This window comes from Elephantulus edwardii, unplaced genomic scaffold (genome assembly GCF_000299155.1).
Source record: "Elephantulus edwardii isolate Elephantulus edwardi_28Jun2011 unplaced genomic scaffold, EleEdw1.0 scaffold00258, whole genome shotgun sequence".
Classification (NCBI taxonomy): domain Eukaryota; kingdom Metazoa; phylum Chordata; class Mammalia; order Macroscelidea; family Macroscelididae; genus Elephantulus; species Elephantulus edwardii.
Window position 1 is genome coordinate 3,002,381 of NW_006400008.1, and position 19,710 is coordinate 3,022,090.

The 19,710-nt window shown below is 37.1% G+C and overlaps 1 protein-coding gene across 1 annotated transcript in view; it reads left to right on the forward strand.

Moving 5' to 3' along the window:
- COL19A1 (collagen, type XIX, alpha 1) overlaps positions 1-19,710 on the forward strand; it is a 669,215-nt gene that overhangs the window by 15,088 nt on the left and 634,417 nt on the right. The window contains exons 2-3 of the mRNA XM_006899482.1: positions 11,246-11,320; positions 12,203-12,302. Coding sequence (XP_006899544.1) covers positions 11,246-11,320; positions 12,203-12,302 — 175 coding nt within the window. The remainder of the gene's footprint in view (positions 1-11,245; positions 11,321-12,202; positions 12,303-19,710) is intronic.

Below are 19,710 nucleotides of genomic sequence, written 5' to 3' on the forward strand. Positions count from 1 at the left end.
CATTTTAATAGTTATCCTTCTAATTTTAAAGTAATGATCTTGTGTAGTATTTGTCCCTGTGTGACTAAGTTCACTCAGCTTAATGCTCTCCAGTCGCTATAAAGTTATGTAGTTCATTTTTTTTGTTTGTTTGTTTGTTTGTTTTGGTTTTTTAAAAATCATTGCTCCTGAGTGCTGCATAGTATTCCATTGTGGGAATGTACTACAATTTCTCAATCCATTCAGTTGTGTTTGGACATTTGGGCTGTTTCTATATTCTCACGATGGTGAATAATGCTGCTGTGAACACTGGTGTACTAATCTCTGTTGGTGCCTCAGTTCTAATTTCCTTAGAGTATGCGTTATGCAGATGACACAACGAAACTGAGGAGGACCTCATGCACTTACTGCAGAGGGTCAAGGACTGCAGCCTTCAATATGGACTGAGGCTCAATGTCAAGAAGACAAAAATTCTCACCACTGGACCAATCGGTAGCATCAGGATGGATTGCAAATTGTTCGCAGCTTCAGTTTGCTCAGCTCCACAGTCAACACTCTTGGCACCAGTAGCCAGGAAATTAAAAAACGTATTGTGATGGGAAAGTGTGCGGTTAGGGACCTCTCTAAAGTACTCAAGAGCAACGGTGTCTCTCTGGAGACTAAGGTCTGCCTGATACAGGCCATGGTTTTTGCAATCACTTGTTATGTATCAGAGAGTTGGACAATGACTAGGGAGCATAGAAGGAGAATTAATGCCTTTGAGCTGTGGTGCTGGAGAAGAGTATTGAATGTACCCTGGACTGCCAAGAAAGCAAACAGATTTATCCTAGAGAGGATTAAACCAGGCTGCTCCTTGGAGGCAGGGATTCTGGGGCTTCATCTGACATACTTTGGACATGTTGTAAGGAGAGACATGTCTTTAGAGAGAGACATCATGCTGGGTAGAGTAGAGGGACAGCGTAGGAGGGGAAGACCCTCTATGAGGTGGATTGATTCAGTGACTGTGGTGATCGGATGGGTGTGTCAGAGGCAATGAGATTGGCACAGGATAGAGCATGGTTTAGGGCTGTACATAGGGTCGCTATGAGTCGCAAATGACTCGACGGCACATAACAACAACAACAACAACAACAACAACAACAACAACAACAACAACATATTCCTAGTAGTAGAATAGCTGGGTCATACAGAGTTTCTATGTTCAGCTTTTTGAAGAATGCCAGACTGCTACACAGAGTGGTTGTAACATTTTACAATTCCACCAAATATATATATATATGAGATTTCCCACCTCTTCAAGTCCTCTCCTGTGTTTACTGTCTGCTGCTCTGCTAAACTTTGCCGCCGTTATAGGGGTGAGATGGTATCTCACTGTAGTTTCGATTTGCATCTCTCTTATTGTCAGTGATTTTGAACATTTCTTCATGTGTCTATTGGCCACCTGAATGTCTTTCTCTGTGAAAAGTCTTCCATGTTTTTTGCCCATTTTGTAATTGGGCTATCAGTCTTTTTCTCTGTAGTATTCTGTAAACTTTAGTTATGATTCCCCTGTCTGAGGTGGTATTGCAAAATGTTTTTTGTTTGTTTGGGTGTTTGGGTTTGGTTTTTGTTTGTTTGTTTGTTTTTTGGTTTGGGTTTTTGGTTTTTTGGGGTTTTTTTTATAGTCAGTAGGTTTTCTTTTCACCCTAATGGAAAAAGATTTTGATTCTCACAGGGATTTAACCTTTAGTTGGTGCTATTCATCAATTTTATCCTCTCCAAATTTTATATTTCTGGTTGAATTTGGCGGTCTCTCTATACTGTAGACTAGGCCTTCTAAGCTTGCTCTGAGTTTGTCTTTTATGAACTTTATCGCTTTGGGCTTTACTCCCAGGTTTCTTATCCACTTTGAGTTGATTTTTGTGTATGGTGTGAGTTGTGGATCCTGTTTCTGCTTTCTGCAGATAGCATTCCAGTTTTGGCAGCACCATTTGCTGAAGAGGTTATCATTTCCTCATTTGATAGGTTTTATTTCCTTGTGGATTATCACTTGACCATATATGTTTTTGTTGTTGTTATATGCTTTCTGGTCAGCCACAACCCATAGTGGCCTTATGTACAGCAGCTCTGAAGTCTGCCCTGTCCTGAGCCAGTGTCACTGATTATGACACACGAACCCCATTGCCCCAGTTACTGTATCAATCCTTCTCATCTGGGGGCTTCCTCCCTTGCACTGTCCTTCTACCTTTCCAAGCATGATTTCCTTCTCCAAGGACTGGTTCTTCCTGGTACGTGCCCAAAGTATATTGCAGAGCTTCAAAATCCTAGCTTCCAAGGAGAAACTTGGTTTCACTCTCTCCAAGACAGACCTATTTATTCTCTTTGTAGTTTCAATCCTTTTCTCCAGCACCAAAACACAAAGACATCAAAAATTTTTCTGTCATCTTTAGTCATTGTTAGTTATTTGATGCATAGCAAATAATTGCGAAGACCATGGCCTGGATCAGGCACACCTTAATCTCTAGACTTACATCATTGCTCCTTAGCATCTTAGCATTTTGGAAAGGTCCCTGACAGCAGACTTCCCCAATGAGATTAGTTTTTGAGTTTATGACTTCTGGTCCCAAGAGTGTTGATTATGGAGCCGAGCAAGCTGAAATTATTAACAACCTCAATTTCTTCTCCATCCATTATTGTGCTGCCAATTTGGCCAGTGATGACAATCTTTGCCTTCTTAATGTTAAACTTCCATCCATAGTGAAGACTACAGTCCTTGGCCCTCTGCAGCAAGCGCTTCAGGTCCTACTCAGTTTCAGTAAGGAGTCACATCATCTGCATAACTAAAATTGTTGACAAATTTTTCTCCAATCCTCCTCATAAAATCCATCCTGAATGATCTGTTCCACATACAGATTAAAAAGATACGGAGACAAGATGTATCCCTGACACATTCCCTTCCTAAACTGAAATAGAGGAGTGTTTCCTTGCTCTATTCTAATGATGGCTTCCTCTCCAATTATAGGATTTGCGTGAGCAAAATCTAATTTCTGGGATTCCCAGTCATCTCAAGGTTAGCCACACATTGTTGTGATACACATAGTCAAAAGCCTTTGCATAATCAATTAAACATGGATAGACATCCCTCTGGTACTCTTTGCTTTCAGCCAAGTTCCATTTGACACTGTGGATAATATCTCTAGTGCCACGACTTCATCCAAACCCAGCTTGTATTTCTGATAGTTCTCTGTTAATGTACTGTTCCAGTCATTTTCATATAATCTTCAGCAGGATTTTGCTTGTGTGTGATATTAATGATATTGTGTGATAATTTCCACACTCTGTTGGATCATGAGTTTTGAGATAAAATGAAAAGCTGGCTGACTGACTAGAAAAGATCGATATTTGTTCCCATTCCAAAGAAAGGTTACCCAACAGAGTGTGGAAATTATCAAATAATATCATCAATATCACATTCAAGCAAGATTCTGCTGAAAATTATCCAAAAACATTTGGAGCAATATGTCAACAGAGAACTGCCAGATGTGCAGGCTGGATTTAGAAGAGGTCGTGGTACAAGGGATATTATAGCTAATGTTAGATGGATCTTGGCAGAAAGCAGAGAATACCAGAAGAAAGTCTGTCTGTGCTTCATTGACTATGCAAAGGCTTTTGACTGTGTGGATCACACCAAGCTGTGGCTGACTCTGAGAAGAATGGGAATCCCAGAAAATTTGATTGTGCTAATGTGGGACTGTGCAGGAGGGGAAGACCCTGTATGAGTTGGACTGATTCAGTGACTGGGGTAATCGGGATGGGTGTGTCAGAGGCAATGCAATTGTCACAGGATAGAGCATGGTTTAGGGCTGTTGTACATAGGGTTGCAAAATGACTCGATGACACATAGCAACAGCAACAACAATGTGGAACCTATACTTGGACCAAGAGGCAGTTGTCAGAACAGAGCAAGAAGACACTACATGGTTCAAAATCAAGAAGGGGGTCAGTCAGGAATGTATTCTGTCTCCACACCTTATCAATCTGTATGCAGAACAGATCATCTGAAGAGGAATATGGCATCAGGATTGGTGGAAGAGTCATCAACAACCTGCATTATGCAGATGACACAACCCTGCCTGCTGAAACTGAGGAGGACCTGAAGCACTTGCTGCAGAAGTCAAGCACTGCAGCCTCCTGTATGGAATGAAGCTCGACATCAAGAAAACAAAGATTTTCACTACTGGGCCAACTGGGAGCATCAGTATGGATGGTGAAGAGATTGAGATAGTTAACAGTTTTAGTTTACTTGGCTCCATAGTCAACACTCTTGGTAATAGCAGCCAGGAAATCAAGAGATGAATTGCATGGGGAAGGTCAGCTGTGAGGGACCTCTCATGAGTACTAAAGAGCAATGACGTCAGGCTGGAGACTAAGGTGCGCCTTATCCGGGCTATAGTATTCACAGTTATGTGCTATGCATCAGAGAGTTGGACAGTGAATAGGGATGGTAGAAAGAGAATTGATGCCTTTGAGCTCTGGTGCTGGAGAAGAGTGTTGAAGATACCATGGACTGCTAGGAGAAAAAACAGGTTTGTCCTGGAGAGGGTAAAGCCAGAATGCTCCTTGGAGTCAAGGATTCTGAAGCTTTGTCTGTGATACTTTGGGCATGTTGCAAGGAGGGACTGGTCCTTGGAGAGAGCATCATGTTTGGCAGAGTGGAGGGGCAGCACAGAAGAGGAAGACCTTCAATAAGACGGATTGATTCTATAACTGGATTGGTGGGAATGAGTGCATTTAAGATGGCTAGATTGGCACAGGATAGAACAGCGTTTAGATCTCTTGTACATAGGGTTGCTATGAGTCGCAAAGTGACTCAATGGCACATAACAACAACAACAACATACTCTGATAAATTTGTAAACCTAGAGGAAATGGACAAATTCCTTTAAACTCATGCCCTACCCCAACTGATGAAAACAGATATAGAACACTTGAACAGGCCCATCACAAAAGAAGCAATTGAAAAGGTTATAAAAAGATTTCCTTATAAGAAAAGTCTTGGACCACATGCCTTCACAGCTGACTTCTACCAAACATTCATTTAGGATCTATCACCAAATTCTACTTAAACTCTTTCAAAAAGTTGAAAAAGAAGGAAGACTCCCAGAGTCATTCTGTGAAGCAAGAATAACTCTAATACCAAAACCAGGCAACGAAAATGATAGGCCAATATCTCTCATGAATATCAATGAAAAAATCCTTAACAAAATCCTAGCCAATCGAATAGAAAAAAAAAAATTCACCATCACCAAGTGGGACTCATAACAGGTATTCAAGGATGGTTAAACATAAGAAAAACAATGAACATAATTATCCATATAAAACAAATAATAAGAAACATATGATCTTAGCAATCGATGCAGAAAAGGCATTTGACAAAATCCAATACCCCTTCCTGATTAAGACACTGGAATAGAAGGGAATTTCCTCAATATAGTGAAAAATACATATGCAAAACTAAGAGCCAATATCACTCTTATCAGAGAAAGACTAAAAGCATTTTCCTTGCATATAGGAACCAGTAAAGGATGTCCACTGTCATCACTTCTATTCATTATTGTATTGGAAGTACTTGCTAGGGCAATATGACAAGAGAAGAAAATAGGAGGTATCTAGATCAGCAAAGGGTTGGTTAAACGAACACTATATGCAGATGATATGATAGTGTACACAAAAACCCCAAAGCTTAAAAAAAAATCCCAACAAAAAACAAACAAACGAAAACCACAGCACAAAACCTCAAATCTGTTAGAGCTAGTAGGCCAATTTAATAGAATGGCAGGATATAAGATCAATATCCAAAAATTAGAGGGATTCCTCTAAAGTAACAAAGAGAACTCAGAGAAGGAAACTAAGAAAGCAATGCCATTTACAATAGCTAACTACAAATTGAGATACTTGGGAGTGAATCTAACTAGAGATATAAAAGACCTATACAAAGAAAACTACAGAACATTCCTGAAAGACACAATAAAAGACCTAAAGAAATGGAAAAATATGCTCTATTCATGGATAGGAAGACTCAATATTGTGAATGAAAATGACAATCCTACTAAAAGCAATCTACATATTCAGTACAACCCCAATACAAATACCAAACTCATTTTTTAAGGAGATTGAAAGGGAAATTGTCAAGCTTATTTGGAGAGGCAAGAGACCCAGAATGAGCAAAACACACCTGAGGAAAAAAAAATGAAGACCTACTACATAGTGGTAGTAACAAAAACAGCATAGTACTTGTACAATGATAGGAACATAGACCATGGAACAGAATTGAGAACCTGGAAAAAGACACGGCTATCTATGGTCAGCTGATAATTGATAAGGAAATTAAAGCCATCAAATGGGAAAATGACAACCTCTTCAACAAATGGTGCTGTCAAAACTGGACTGCCACTTGCAGAAAGCTGAAATAGGACCCACATCTCACACCAAACATAAAAATCACCTCAATGTGGGTAAGAGACTTGGGAGTAAAGTCCAAAACCATAGAGTTCATAAGAGACAAACTGGGATCAAACTTAGAAGCCATAGTCTATGGTATAAAGAAACTGACAAGTACTGCCAAAAATGTACAATCTGAAGAGGATAAAATTGATAAATGAGACTTTCTAAAGTTCATAAAAATTTTTTCAATAGGGTGTAAAGAAAACCTACTGACAGGAAACAAACATTTGGCAATGTCATCTCAGATAAGAGTCTGATAATGAAAGTTTATAGAATGCTCCTAGGCCTCCACAAGAAAAAGACTGATAACCCAAATACAAAATGGGCATAAGACATGGAAAGAATTTCCACAAAGGGAAATATTCAAATGGCCAACAGACACATGAAGAAATGCTCAAGATCACTGGCAGCAAGAGAGATACAAATCAAAACCACAATGAGATGTCCTCTCATTCTAGTAGTTTAATAGGACAGCAAGTAATAAATGTTGGAGAGGATCGGGTGAGATAGGAACGCTCATATTGTTGGTGGAATTGTAGAATGGTAAAACAACTCTGGAAGGCAGTTTGGCACTTCCTCAAAAAACTGAACATAGAAATTCCATATGACCCAGCTATTATTCCATTGCTTGGAATATGTTGATGTTGTTGTTGTTGTTGTTAAGTGCTGTCAAGTGGCAGGAGACTTATAGCTACCCTAATAAGGAGAGTGCTCAATGCTTGGGTGTCTTTCATCCTCTCTCCAGGTTCATAGGGTTTCCAGAGGCAAGCTATTACGGAAGTGGATGCCACTCCTCCTTCCAAGCTTGTTTTAATTGGGGATCTCCACCCCACTCTCTGTCCGCATTGGGTAACCAACCATTAATGCATCTGACACATCAGTGTCAGAGTGTTCAGCCTCATGGCAACTACAAGGTACTGCTGTACAGCAACTTGTACACCAGGGCTATATGACCAAATGAATGTCTGAACAAAAACAATGAAAGACTGGCCCTTGGGCCTGTGGCCCTCGGGCCCTTCAGTATCTTACCAACCCAGCACACCCAAATCCTGGCAAACTCCTTCTCCCAGACCCCCAGTTGATCTGGCAAGTCCGCTCTGCCGACCCCCATGTGGGGCCAAAAGAACACCACACCGGAAGTGCCCTGAGCCCTCAAACCTGCTTGGAATATACCCCAGGAAAATGAGAACTGAGGCTCAAATGGAAACTTGTACACCAATGTTCATAGGAGCATTATTCACCATCACAAGAGCATGGAAACAGCCCAGATGTCCAACCACAACTGAATGGATTGAGAAGTTGTGGTACATTGATAAAATGGAATACTATGCAGTTTGCAGGAACAATGATTTTGTGAATTACTACCTAACTTGAGGGAACTGGACTAACTCAGTCCCACAAGGACAAATACTGTATAAAACAATTATTGTAGAATGAGTATGAGGATCCAAGTTTGGGGGGGGGTGGAAGCAGAGAGGTGAGGTTGGGTGTGGGGAATGTGGAGTGTTAATAATTGGATTGCACAATTTGATGGGTATGGGGGTTGAAGGAAGTGGGAAGAATCTTTTGTGAAAAACAATGTATTAAAACTTTATAAATAAATCAGTATAATTTTTTTTTAAAAAGAATATATCTAGATTTCTTTTAGTCAGTTGTCTAGATAGTTGTCCTCCAGATTTCTTGGTACAATCTGGTGAGCACATCCAGGGCAGCATTTGTTTGCTGAAATATGTCAGTTAGTATTCCATCATTTCCTGGGGCCTTGTTGTGTTTTTTTCCCCCATTTCCTTCAGCGCAGACTGCACTTCCTTCTTCATCACCATTACCTCTTGATTATATGTTGTTTCATGAAATTCTTCAGTGTCAGCCAATTCTTTTTTGGTACAATGACTATGTATACTCTTTCCATCATATTTTAATGCTTCCTGTATCATTTAAGATTCTACCCATAGCATCCTTAAGTTTTGCAGTTTGAGGCTTGGATTTGTTATTCAGTTCTTTCATCTTAAAAAATGCTGTGTAAGTTAATCCCTTTTGATTTTTTTTGACCCCAGCTTTTGTACATTTCGTTGTAATACTTTGCTTTTTCTTCCCATACTGCATTTTAAAATCTTCTGTTCAGCTCCCTAACTTCTTAATTTCTTTCCTTTGCTTTGGTCTCGGTGCTCTAGTAGTATTCAAAATATCTATTTGTTTCTCTTAAATCTGATTAACTCTTAACTATATTTAGAATTTTATTTATTCTGCTAGTTACATATGTTGTGAATACCCATGAGGTCTGTGATATAAATGTTAAATGAAAGGCTACAGTGCTCATAAGTGAAACTGAAGTAATTGTCAATTTTTACCTTTTATATATTAGATTGAATTCTGGTGGCCTAGTGGAAGAAGCTGCACTGCAATCCTGAAGGCAGGCGGTTCGAGGCCACCAGCTGCTCTGTGGGAGAAGGATGAGCAATCTCCTCCCTTGTGAATAACTGCATTTGAAAACCCAGCTATGGGTCGGTTCCAACTTGACAGTACACAAGAACAATAATAACATATATTAGATTAATTTGGTTAGTAGAAAGCAATTTATAATTTGTCAGTGTATTTTTTAAAAATTATGACATTCTAAACATGAGTTCTAGTATGGAGTATTAAGACATTGATTGCATGACACCAAAATACTTAATGAATTGAGTTTAAGATTGGTTCTGTCTCCTAATTACAGTAGCATATTATTCAAATTGAACAGCTTTCTCTTAACTATCACTTTCCTAAACTAGTTTGAATGAAACCCACACGCAAATAATGATATTAATGTATACATGTATACTTGTGCTTATGCAAAACCTAAGACCCAGACCAAGAGACTGTTGTCTGATCAAAGCAAAGAACAGTAAATGGTTTAAAATCAAGAAAGGTGTGTGTCAGAACCATATCCTTTTCTAAACCCATGCAATCTGCATGTTGTTTTTATTGTTGTTGTTGTTCTGGTATGTCAAGTCACAATCAACCCACAGCTGACCCTCTGGTGGGTTTTCAGAAGCAGTTAATTGAATGGAAAGAGACTGGCCATTCTTTCCCTGTGGAGAAACTAGTGGATTCAAACTGCATACTTTTAGGATTACAGCACAGCTTCTTGCCATTAGGATACCAATTCTCCCTATTCAATTTGTATAACAGGAGGAAAAAAATCACAAAAATCTAGACATTATGATGAAGAATATATCAGGAAGGCATCAATATTTGAGGAAGACTCATCAACAATCATGCTCAGGCCGTTTGTTCATAGGGTTGCTATGAGTCGTCTACGACTCGACGGCATCAAACAACAACAACATCAACAATCTGTGTCATGTAGATAACATGACACAACTTTGCTTGCTAAAAGTGTTATTGCGGTTCTTATGTTCTTTCAGACTGGAACAAACTCATAGCTGGCCCTCTGGCGAGTTTTCAGAGGCAGTAAATCACATTGGAGGAGATTGCTCGTCTTTCTCCTGCTGATCAGCTTGCGGATTTGAACTGTGTGCCTTTGGGCTGGCAGAGTAACTCCTTGCCACTAGGTTCCCAGAACAACCTTGCTGAAAAACAGAAGATTTAAAATGCTGCAGAAAATCAAAGCCTATCACCTTCAGTATGGATTACATATCAACATCAGGAAAACAAAAGTTATTACCACTAGACCAGGAGGTAACATCATGCTAAATGGAGGAAAGTGGAATTTTCAATTATCTCATTTTACTTGGAGCCACAGTCAACACTTCTTGGCACCAGCAGTCAATAAAATGAAAAGATATGTTGCATTGGGAAAATCTGCTGTCAAGAACCTCTCCAAAGTGGTGAGGGATAATGATGTTAGTTTAAAGACTAAGGTGCACCTTATCCAAGCTTTGATCTTTTCAATTACTTGAAAAGATCTCATTAAATCACCAAGAATAACAGTAGAAGAATTTATGGTTTTTTAGTTTATGTTTTTAGTGGTGCTGAAAAAGAGTACTGAATATTCCACAGAGTGCCAAAAGAACAAACAAATATGTTTTGGAGAAAGTGCAACCAGAGTATTCCTTGGAGGCAAGGAAGATGAAGCTTTGTCTTACAAGCTTTGGACGTCTTATAAGAAGGGTATAGTTGTTGGAAAAGAGTATCACGCTTGAAAATGTGGTGGAAAGGTTAGCCTAAGAGAAGAAGACCCTCTCAACAAGATGGATTGACACAGTGACTATAACAGTGGTCTCAAATGTGTCACAGATTTTGAGGATGTCACAGGACAGGGCATGTTTCAGATCCATTGTTGATAGGGTCATAATGAGCTACAGTTAACTTAATGGCAAATAACTACAATAGCAACAATATGTATGAATAAAATGTGTACTAGTATGTTATTGTTGTTAGATGACATTGAGACTCTGACTTACATATACAACAAAACAAAACCCTGCCTGATCCTGTGCCAACCTTAGAATCCCTTATCCCTGCTGTGTTTATTAAACTCATTGTTGAAGCTACTGTGCCATTCCATCTCATTGAAGGCCTTTTTTTTACTGTTTCTCCACTAAAAAGGAAAGGTTAGTATTAGTAGAGCTAACTTCACCTTTTATTTCTTTGAATATCACTACATGCCTTAGCTGGCAAACCTAATGTTCAAAAACACTATCAAGTAAATAGTGCACTTATTATATTACCAGCATTTAACAAGTAGTTTGATTTGTTTATATTTTATATTACTTTTTAATTATATTATGTGACTAAAATGTATTACAAAACTGATAGAAAATATGTATTTTTGTATATTTAGAAGAACTATGTCCTATACTGAGAACACATGGATACCAGTTTATGCAAGGCAACAGAGACAACTTAGAAGTTTCAGGTAAGCATGTCATCTTTCCCAAAGGAGTATTTTGTATAAAATTATCACCAGTTATGTAATAAATTTTACATGATTCTTTGGCATAGACATTTAGACTATAACATCAAAGTAAGGAGGGGTATGTAGAAAACACAGGAAAGTGGAGTTCTATTGCGCTTAAGACCAATGTCATTTTGGTCTCTTAGCAAAAAGAAAAGTTATTTAAAATTATAAACATATATTTCTTGTAGAGATTTTGACAAGAAATAAAAAATTTTGTGAAAGGATCACATCACCAACATATAGTCAGAATTATTTCAGTGTAATATTCCATTATTTCTTCTGTTGTCTCTCTTTCTCCTCTTCCTTATGACATGCTTTTTTCCACTTACCCTTGCTTTCCAGTTAACACACACGTACACACAAACTCATCATGCATATATTATTTTTGAAGTCCAGTGATTTTTCTATATCATCATATATCCTTCTGAAGCATGATTTTTTTAAAAAAATACTTAGGTTTCAGCCAAATGGCTCTACTTTTCTAATTTTCTATCTTTAGATATCAGAGCTGTTGCTTTGTGTTTCCCTAATTATCTTTGAAGAGGATTCCTAGATCAAAGAAAAGAAAATATTTACTTATTTTGAAACACATTTTAAAATTTCCCCCTAGAGAAAGATTGCTACACATTCCATATGCAATTTAGGTTTAATTTTTCTGTGACTTTAAATGAGAAAAATGAGATCAGGCGATTTTGCTGATCTCAAACAACAGAGTTTTACTTGAAATAAATAAATCTATAATTAAAGGCAACAGAAAATTCTGTTTCAAAATCAATGTAGTTGAACATTTATTAAATTTAATAAAACTTGCTGGACTAAATAATTTGTTATGCCTTACAGGTTTTGATCTTGGAGAGAGTTTTTCTCTGAGGCGTACATTTTGTGAAGGTGATAAAAGTTGTTTCAAACTGGGGAGTGCACTTCTAATTAGAGATATTGTGTAAGTAAAACAGAAAGTGTTGTAATAATATTGCATGCATTATTTCCCCAAAGAGATTCAAAGAACTTGTTTTAAATTTTAAAAAAGTATTAATAGTGTCATAGTTGCTTTAATGCTATGGTAAATTTACTCTCATATATTATTGCTTATCATATTCTTGGCAATCTATTCTTTGTTCTATGATGCAAATATCACTTACATATAAAAGTAGAGACATGATATTTAGACAGTAGGGTAATAATTTTCTAAAGAAATGTGATTAATGCCAAAAAGAGATGTAACCGACTTTAGATTTTACAATGCAAAAATTAAAACATATTATGTTCAGAATATAGACTGAGATATTCATTATGCATTGTATTTCTGTTTTCATTATTTTAATGATTAGTGAAAATGAAAATAACCACCCCAATTTAGAGTTTATGAATTAACTAAGTATATTATGTGCAGTGTAAAATAAGAATCTATTTTACAAAATTTAGACTTATTCTTTATATGCACTTCATCTCAAAGTGGATTTATATATGTTTTCCTTTGTTTTTTGGCTGGTACATGTGGATTTTTAAAATAATAAACACATGCCATTTAAATATTAACAATTGGTCAGCAATTATGATTATGCACTTAGTTAATGGTAATACAAGTTTGGTTAAATAATAATTTAGGGAGTTTGAACCACCAGGAAAGTAGGAAGTATATTATCTTGGTTAGTCTTTGAATCCAAGAGGTATGTTTTAGTGTATTACATTATGATAAAAAGAGAACATCCAAATTGCATTTGGCCTAATAAATAACAGAGATTATTTTTTTGCATGAAAACTTGTATGAATATTTTTATTTCCTAATGTGTAGCATAATATTTAAATTAATGGACAAGACTGATAATATCAATATTCTGAATTCTCTAAAGGAAATAAGAGTAATCATCTCATTGCATAGTTTTAGATGCTCTGTATAAACTAGGTTCATAACTCACTTTTTTCCTGAGAAAAGTTTTTGTAAACTGCAAATTTGGATTTGGACATACTTTGGGTAATTTTTTTTTTTTTTTTACTTTAGGTAATTTTAGTTTAATTACACGGTTCCTTAAATATAAACTACTCATTAATTGGTATGAGACAAGAGTATTAAGGAAGAGAGTAATTTGATATGAAGGGATTTTAATGGGTGAATGTCAGGCAGGAACTTCAGCAGATGTAACTATACAGATCTGTGTTATTGTGGGACTTGTTTAAGTAGCTTCATATGCAAGCATAAAACCTTCAGATTATGGCAATTCCATGCTCTAAAGTCACATGCTGGCAAGAAAAACCAAGAGGCACAATATTTATTTTAAACAGAATTGCTATAATGATTATATTTTAAGTTTTAGATGGTTTAAAAATACTACTAGCAATTGTTGGTTGCTGTCTCGTCAATTTCTAAACTAGTAATAGATTACTTAATGAATAGAAGGAAGGCAATACATTCTCTTCCTTTTAACCCAATTCTTCCCTCACCTTTTCCCTGCTAATTTAAACCCAATAATTCTTGCTAGGTGGCAAAAAAATGCTCCATAGGATCTTTTTAATTTCATCATGCATATAAGAAATCCTCTTATTTTAAATAATTGTATTGGAAAACTTGCTGCCACAATCGACAATGCTATTTCCCCTTTCAATTTGTGAGATGACAGATTTGAAATGTGAATCTAAATTTATTTTCTGGAGTTTAGCTCTAAATCACAGCACAATTGCTGGGCAATTAATGTTAAGTGAATTCTCCGTTCAGAGAGCTCGGGTCCCTCCACTACAGGAAACTGGAGGGTATCTGGTTAAGCTGACTAGTGAGTGTCAAGTAGCTTGGCTCCTCTCCACTTACATTTCACTCATTGAGCCAAGTATGCTAGAATGCTTCACTTGCATGATGCCATTTTGATTTTTCAATGAGACTGGAGTAAAGTTGCAGCTATTTATATATTTGTAAATAAGTTTGCCTCGCAGAGTCAGCATGGGAAAAAGTAGATACTATTTTATATGGAAAGTGGAGACGCTTTCTGTGCTTGAGCTTGCTTTTATTGTTCTGGAATATTCCAGGTGAAATTCCTTCGGAATGAGACCTGACAAGTTTAGTAGTCAGTACCTGTTGGGTACACTCTGTACCTTGGGTCTCCTTTAACGTGAGAATTCTAAAGCTACACTTTCAGGGTTATACCTTGGGGCGGGAGGGGGCGGAGGGGGAGCGGGGCTCCAGATAAACCTTATAGTGTAGTTAGTAGTGGCACAGCCTAGGGGACAGACATGTAGGGGGCTTTGTATTAAACTCAAGTATTCCTTTGATAAGTATTTGGCTGCTTTACAAGATTTGGGGTTCTAGAATTATCATTTTAGAGAACTCTTTCCCGGCTTCTGGTATTTTTGGGTATTTCTTGGTTATGAGAGAATAATTGTTTTTAAATGTATTAAAAGCTAACCCCAGAGAATCATACTTCTAGTATTTTGAAATTCCTGTTTTGGCCATTACCTGATAAAAATGGTGACGTTTTGAGACAAAAAGAGCCAAAAATATACATACTGTGGACCAAATTATTTTCATAGTATTAAATTCTACTAATTGCTTCTACAGAAACTTATTTTAAGTAACTTAGTAGTTGAATATTTCACAAGAGTTAATGAAGGTTGAATTTTATAATAGTGAGTCTGATGGGCTGACATACCCTTATTTTACCTGACCGTGGGGAGAATCAGTTTCAATTGTGCTACGGAAGTGAATTTCTTGATTTATTACTGAATTCAGTAATAGCAGAGAGCCTTATCTCTTGGGCTATATGATTGAAAGGCAGTGGCTGCTGCCTATACTATTGTGCTGAGAAGAATTCTTAGGTCAGATGGAGTTCAGCAGAGTTGAGTGCTAGAATCCATTAGGCAAAAAACGGTGAGGAAGGAGTGGTCACATGTGCATCAAGTCTTTAGCCTTTCCGATTCAGGTGATTCCTATGAACCTGTAGCTTTTGCAGTTGTAACAGTTCATAAAACTAGGGTTGGGGCAGGGATGAGGAGGATAAATTAGACTATGCTTGAAACCATAGTCAACTAATATAATATTTAATGAGATTTTTATGAACTTACGTAGGGAATTCTGGTGGCCTAGTGGTAAGAAGCTGCGCTACAATCCCAAAGACACTCAGTTCAAATCTATAAGCTGTTCCACACAGGAGACAGTCTCTTCCCATGAGATTTATTGTCTCTGAAAACTGCTGGAGGGTCAGCTATGGGTTGATGCTGACTCAGTGCAAAAAACAACATAGAGTAACTAGACACAGTGATATAACATGTATGGTTCTCTTAACTTTGTTATAGACACAAAAGGAAGTTTTTTCTTCCCCTCCTCCAGACCTCATGACCAAATTGGTTGTTTTCTGGAAGCAAAGATTATTAAGTTGTACAATTTACATGGAAACAAAGAGCTATAAGAAGTTATTCTAGTTTATAAATGTAAGCAACCTCTAATTATACATTTGCAACATAGATAGTATTTTTGTTAGTCTTACACGTTTTCTTTCTTAAAAGTTCCTTTGGGGAAGAAAAAAAAATTCCTTTGGAAATATTTCTGAATATAAGGAAAGCTTTATTTATAGTTAGGTGGCTTGATGTGTACTTTATCTTTCTTTTCTATGTGGACCTCCAGATATTTACAATAGCAAAAATTTCAGATTCTACTCTTTGTCTTATAAAGGCTGAACTTCCTCTTGGCATCACATAAGGGCTCCCCCCTCCACAATATTATCATTCCTTTCCTCATAAGGGCCTGTTCTCTACCCATGTTTCATTTTTATTTATCACTTCTCTTTGGAATTGCTCCAAGTTCTCAAAACCCCCAGTTAAATTCTAGGGCCTAAAACTATTCCCAGAACTCTGATACTGAAGCTACTAATTGCTGAGCGTAGTAGTAGGATTACTTCACAATTCCATCAAGCTATGGAGAATGACTATTTATATATCCCCTGGGTTTTCATTTGGGGCATTCTATCATTTTGTAGATGGAACATTTTCTATATAAGGAAATGTGACTTAGTGAAAAAGCTGTCCAGCTGTTTTTATGTGATTGAATGACTATGACACATAATTCTTAATGTCATCACTTTATTTCCTTAATTATAGTTTGGCATACCAAGAGTGTGAAGTGAGTCATTAAATCATGCATTCTTAAAATGAAAAGTCTGTTAGATTCACAATTATTGAATTTTTTAAATCACATAACTTAGCAAAAAAAAATTTACAAAAAACATTACAAAGAACAGGTTAAGATAATAATTTACACAAATTTTAAGACATTTTGGAAATACTTATTTTATCATATTTAAAAATAGAAAACTCTAGTGGTCTAGTGGGTAAGGAACTGGGCTGCCAACCCAAAGGCACACTGTTTGAATCCACCAACTGCTTCATAGAAGAAAATTTGGCAGTCTCCTCTCATATGATTTACAGCCTCTAAAAACTCTCTGGGGGGTCAGCTATATAAGTCAGTTCTGACTTGGCAGCACATAACCATAAGAATTACAAAATTTCTAGGAAACTAAAAGATGTTAATGTCTGCCAATAACAACTTCCTTAGTACAGAAATAGCTTCTAAAATTTATTATACTGTGAAATGTTATCAGTTTAGTACTTCAGTTTAAGGGTTTTGCCAGCATTAGTATTAATAACATTAAAATTATGTAAGTTTATTTAATCTTTCAGATTTCACTGAATTCACTATTGGTTTAGTAAAAGTAAGGTGTGTTAGTATAGTTTAAGCACTGGGATACGAAACAAGAGGTCATTGTTTTGAGCCCACCAGCTGCTCTGATATTAAAAAGACAAAGCACTGTGTTTCAATAAAGGTTCACAACCTTGGCAATGGTCAGTTCTGCTTTGTCCTGAGAAAGGACAAAGCTGTGAGTCAGAATTGACTTGATGGCCATCAGTTTTTGGAGCAGTAAATTGATTCTATATGTATAAATTCTGTGCTATACATAGCACTTTGGCTGAAAAATTTGGGAGAATGTGAACATTAGCCTGAGAAAAGTATTTGTTAATTTAAGAGGCTCAGAAACTTTAAAAGCTTAATGTCTATTTGTGAATGCTAATGGAAGAAATTGTTTAAAATTATTTTTATTATTAGTGAATTATAAATATAGATTTATTTAAAGATACAAAATTTATAAAGAACAAATTGTGCCTTCACCATTGCCTTCAAAGAGAATATGCTTAACAAATTACTGAAAGAAGGATCAAATAAAATAAAATGAAAGCAAGAAGTTTAAATTCACCTACAAACTTAGCCATTTTCTATGTTCAACTATATATATAGACTTTCTAAGGAAAAGAGTATGTTGTTGTGTACTGTTGAGCCAGAGTCAGACGTGACCCATAGCTGACCTTCCAATGGGTTTTCAGAGGCAGTTAATCACATGGGAGGAGATTGTCCATTCTTCTCCTGCTGAGCAGCTAATGGATTCGAATTGTGTGCCTTCAGGAATGCAGAACAGTTTCTTACTACTGAACCACCAGAGTGACCTGGATTTTTTTTCCCCTCTTAATTTTCTGGTCAAAGAATTTAAATATGAGACTGCCTGATAAACAGTAGATTCCTGGAATGCTTTACTAAGGAGAAGAAGGATAGCGATAGAGCATTAGAAAGGAAGGCTAAAAAAGATAGCTCTCATTTTTAAGGAGAAATAAAAGATATTTTCTAATTTGTCACATTCACAATACAGTAAGTTTGCAGAGTGAAGTATAAGATGTTATCTTGCCTCTAGAGAGTGTGTGATACCTTTGCTAAGGCACATGAAATGGAAAAAAACACCAAACCTCAAAATCCACCTTAATTGTAACACTATGTGTGCATTTAATATATCATGGTGTTTATTAGAAAAGTAATAGGAGATGAAGGACTTCTGATGGTGCAGTCCAGAGAGAATTCTGCTGCTGAATCAAAAGGCTGTGCATTTCTGACAGTTCTAATCTATCAGCAACTCCACAGGAATAAGATGGACTCCCATGTGATTTACAGCCTCAGAAAGCCAATGGAGGGTCAGCTATGAGTCAGTTCTGACTTGACAGCAATGAGGAAGAACAGGAACCAAAGAAAAAAAGATCTGTAGAAGCATGGATGGTGAACGTGATCCCACAGAATTTGGAGATGTTATCAGGAGAGACCAGTCCCTGGACAAGGACATCATGCCTGAAAAAATGGAGAGTCATCAAAAAAAGGAAAAATTTAATGAAAATGATTGATACCTTAACAGCAAGTATATCCAAGGATAGCAGAGATTGTAAGGAGAGCCACATGGCACAGGGTGTTGTTCTGTTGCACATTGGGTTGCTAGGAGTTGTCGCTTACCTAAGAGCACCAGGTAACATTAGGTTACAATTTAGGATGAGATATTACTAAGAATGAAGTTCTTTGATCAAGACAGCCTCTTCTCAGCTATGCATTCAAGCAGGGCTCTCTTTGGCCTTTACCCCCTCAGTTCATGAGCCCTTCTCTGCCCTAGTCAAGCAGAAGTTTTACAAAACTCTTTAGTGCTACCCTTAAGTGTCTAGCGGAATGCCAGTCCATCAGCAAACCTCCAGCCCAAAGATCCTTAGCTCTCTTACTTCATGAGTCAGCAAGGTTATCTCCATCTCATGACCAGAGACACCCACTCTGCCAGAAAACTCTAAGATTTCTTATTCTGTTGTCCAGGAAGCCACTGTTCTTTTTCCTGCTGGTTTCCTGATTCTGCTGCTTCTGATGCCACCATTGTCTGCCGCTGCTTCTCATCATTGGTTGCTATTTGTAGTTTTAGCATTCTTCCTGTCTCCTTGGTCTAGAATATTCTCAGTATAGGCATCCCAGGTTCAAACCTTAGTGATCTACCAGTTCCCCCCTTCTGCTCCTGGGTTGGTTCATTTTAAGCCTAGCAAGATGGCAAAACTAGTGATCTCACTTTAGAATTCCATACACTTTACTTGCATGATCCATCCCTCAAGAGTCATTTATACTTTATTTACTTTATGAGCAAACTATCCAGTTGCTTTGGTAGGCCACAAAGTACCTATTTGTCAAATGAATAAATATTTGAAATTATAAACAATTTAAGCTTTTATTGGGATCCATAATTAATGTCCTTGGTACCAGCAGCCAAGGTGGGGAGGGGAGAGCAAATGGATGAGGATGGACGGTGGGGAGGAGCTGAAGCATAGGGTCCCACAGTTTGATTGGAGAGAGGGGTGGGTAAAAGGAAGGGGAAAGATCCAGTGTGAAAAACAATGTGTATGAACTTTGTAAAAAAAATCAACATAGAAAAATGAAAGAAAGAGAGAAAGAGAGAGAGAGAGAGAAAGAAAGAAAGAAAGAAAGAAAGAAAGAAAGAAAGAAAGAAAGAAAGAAAGAAAGAAAGAAA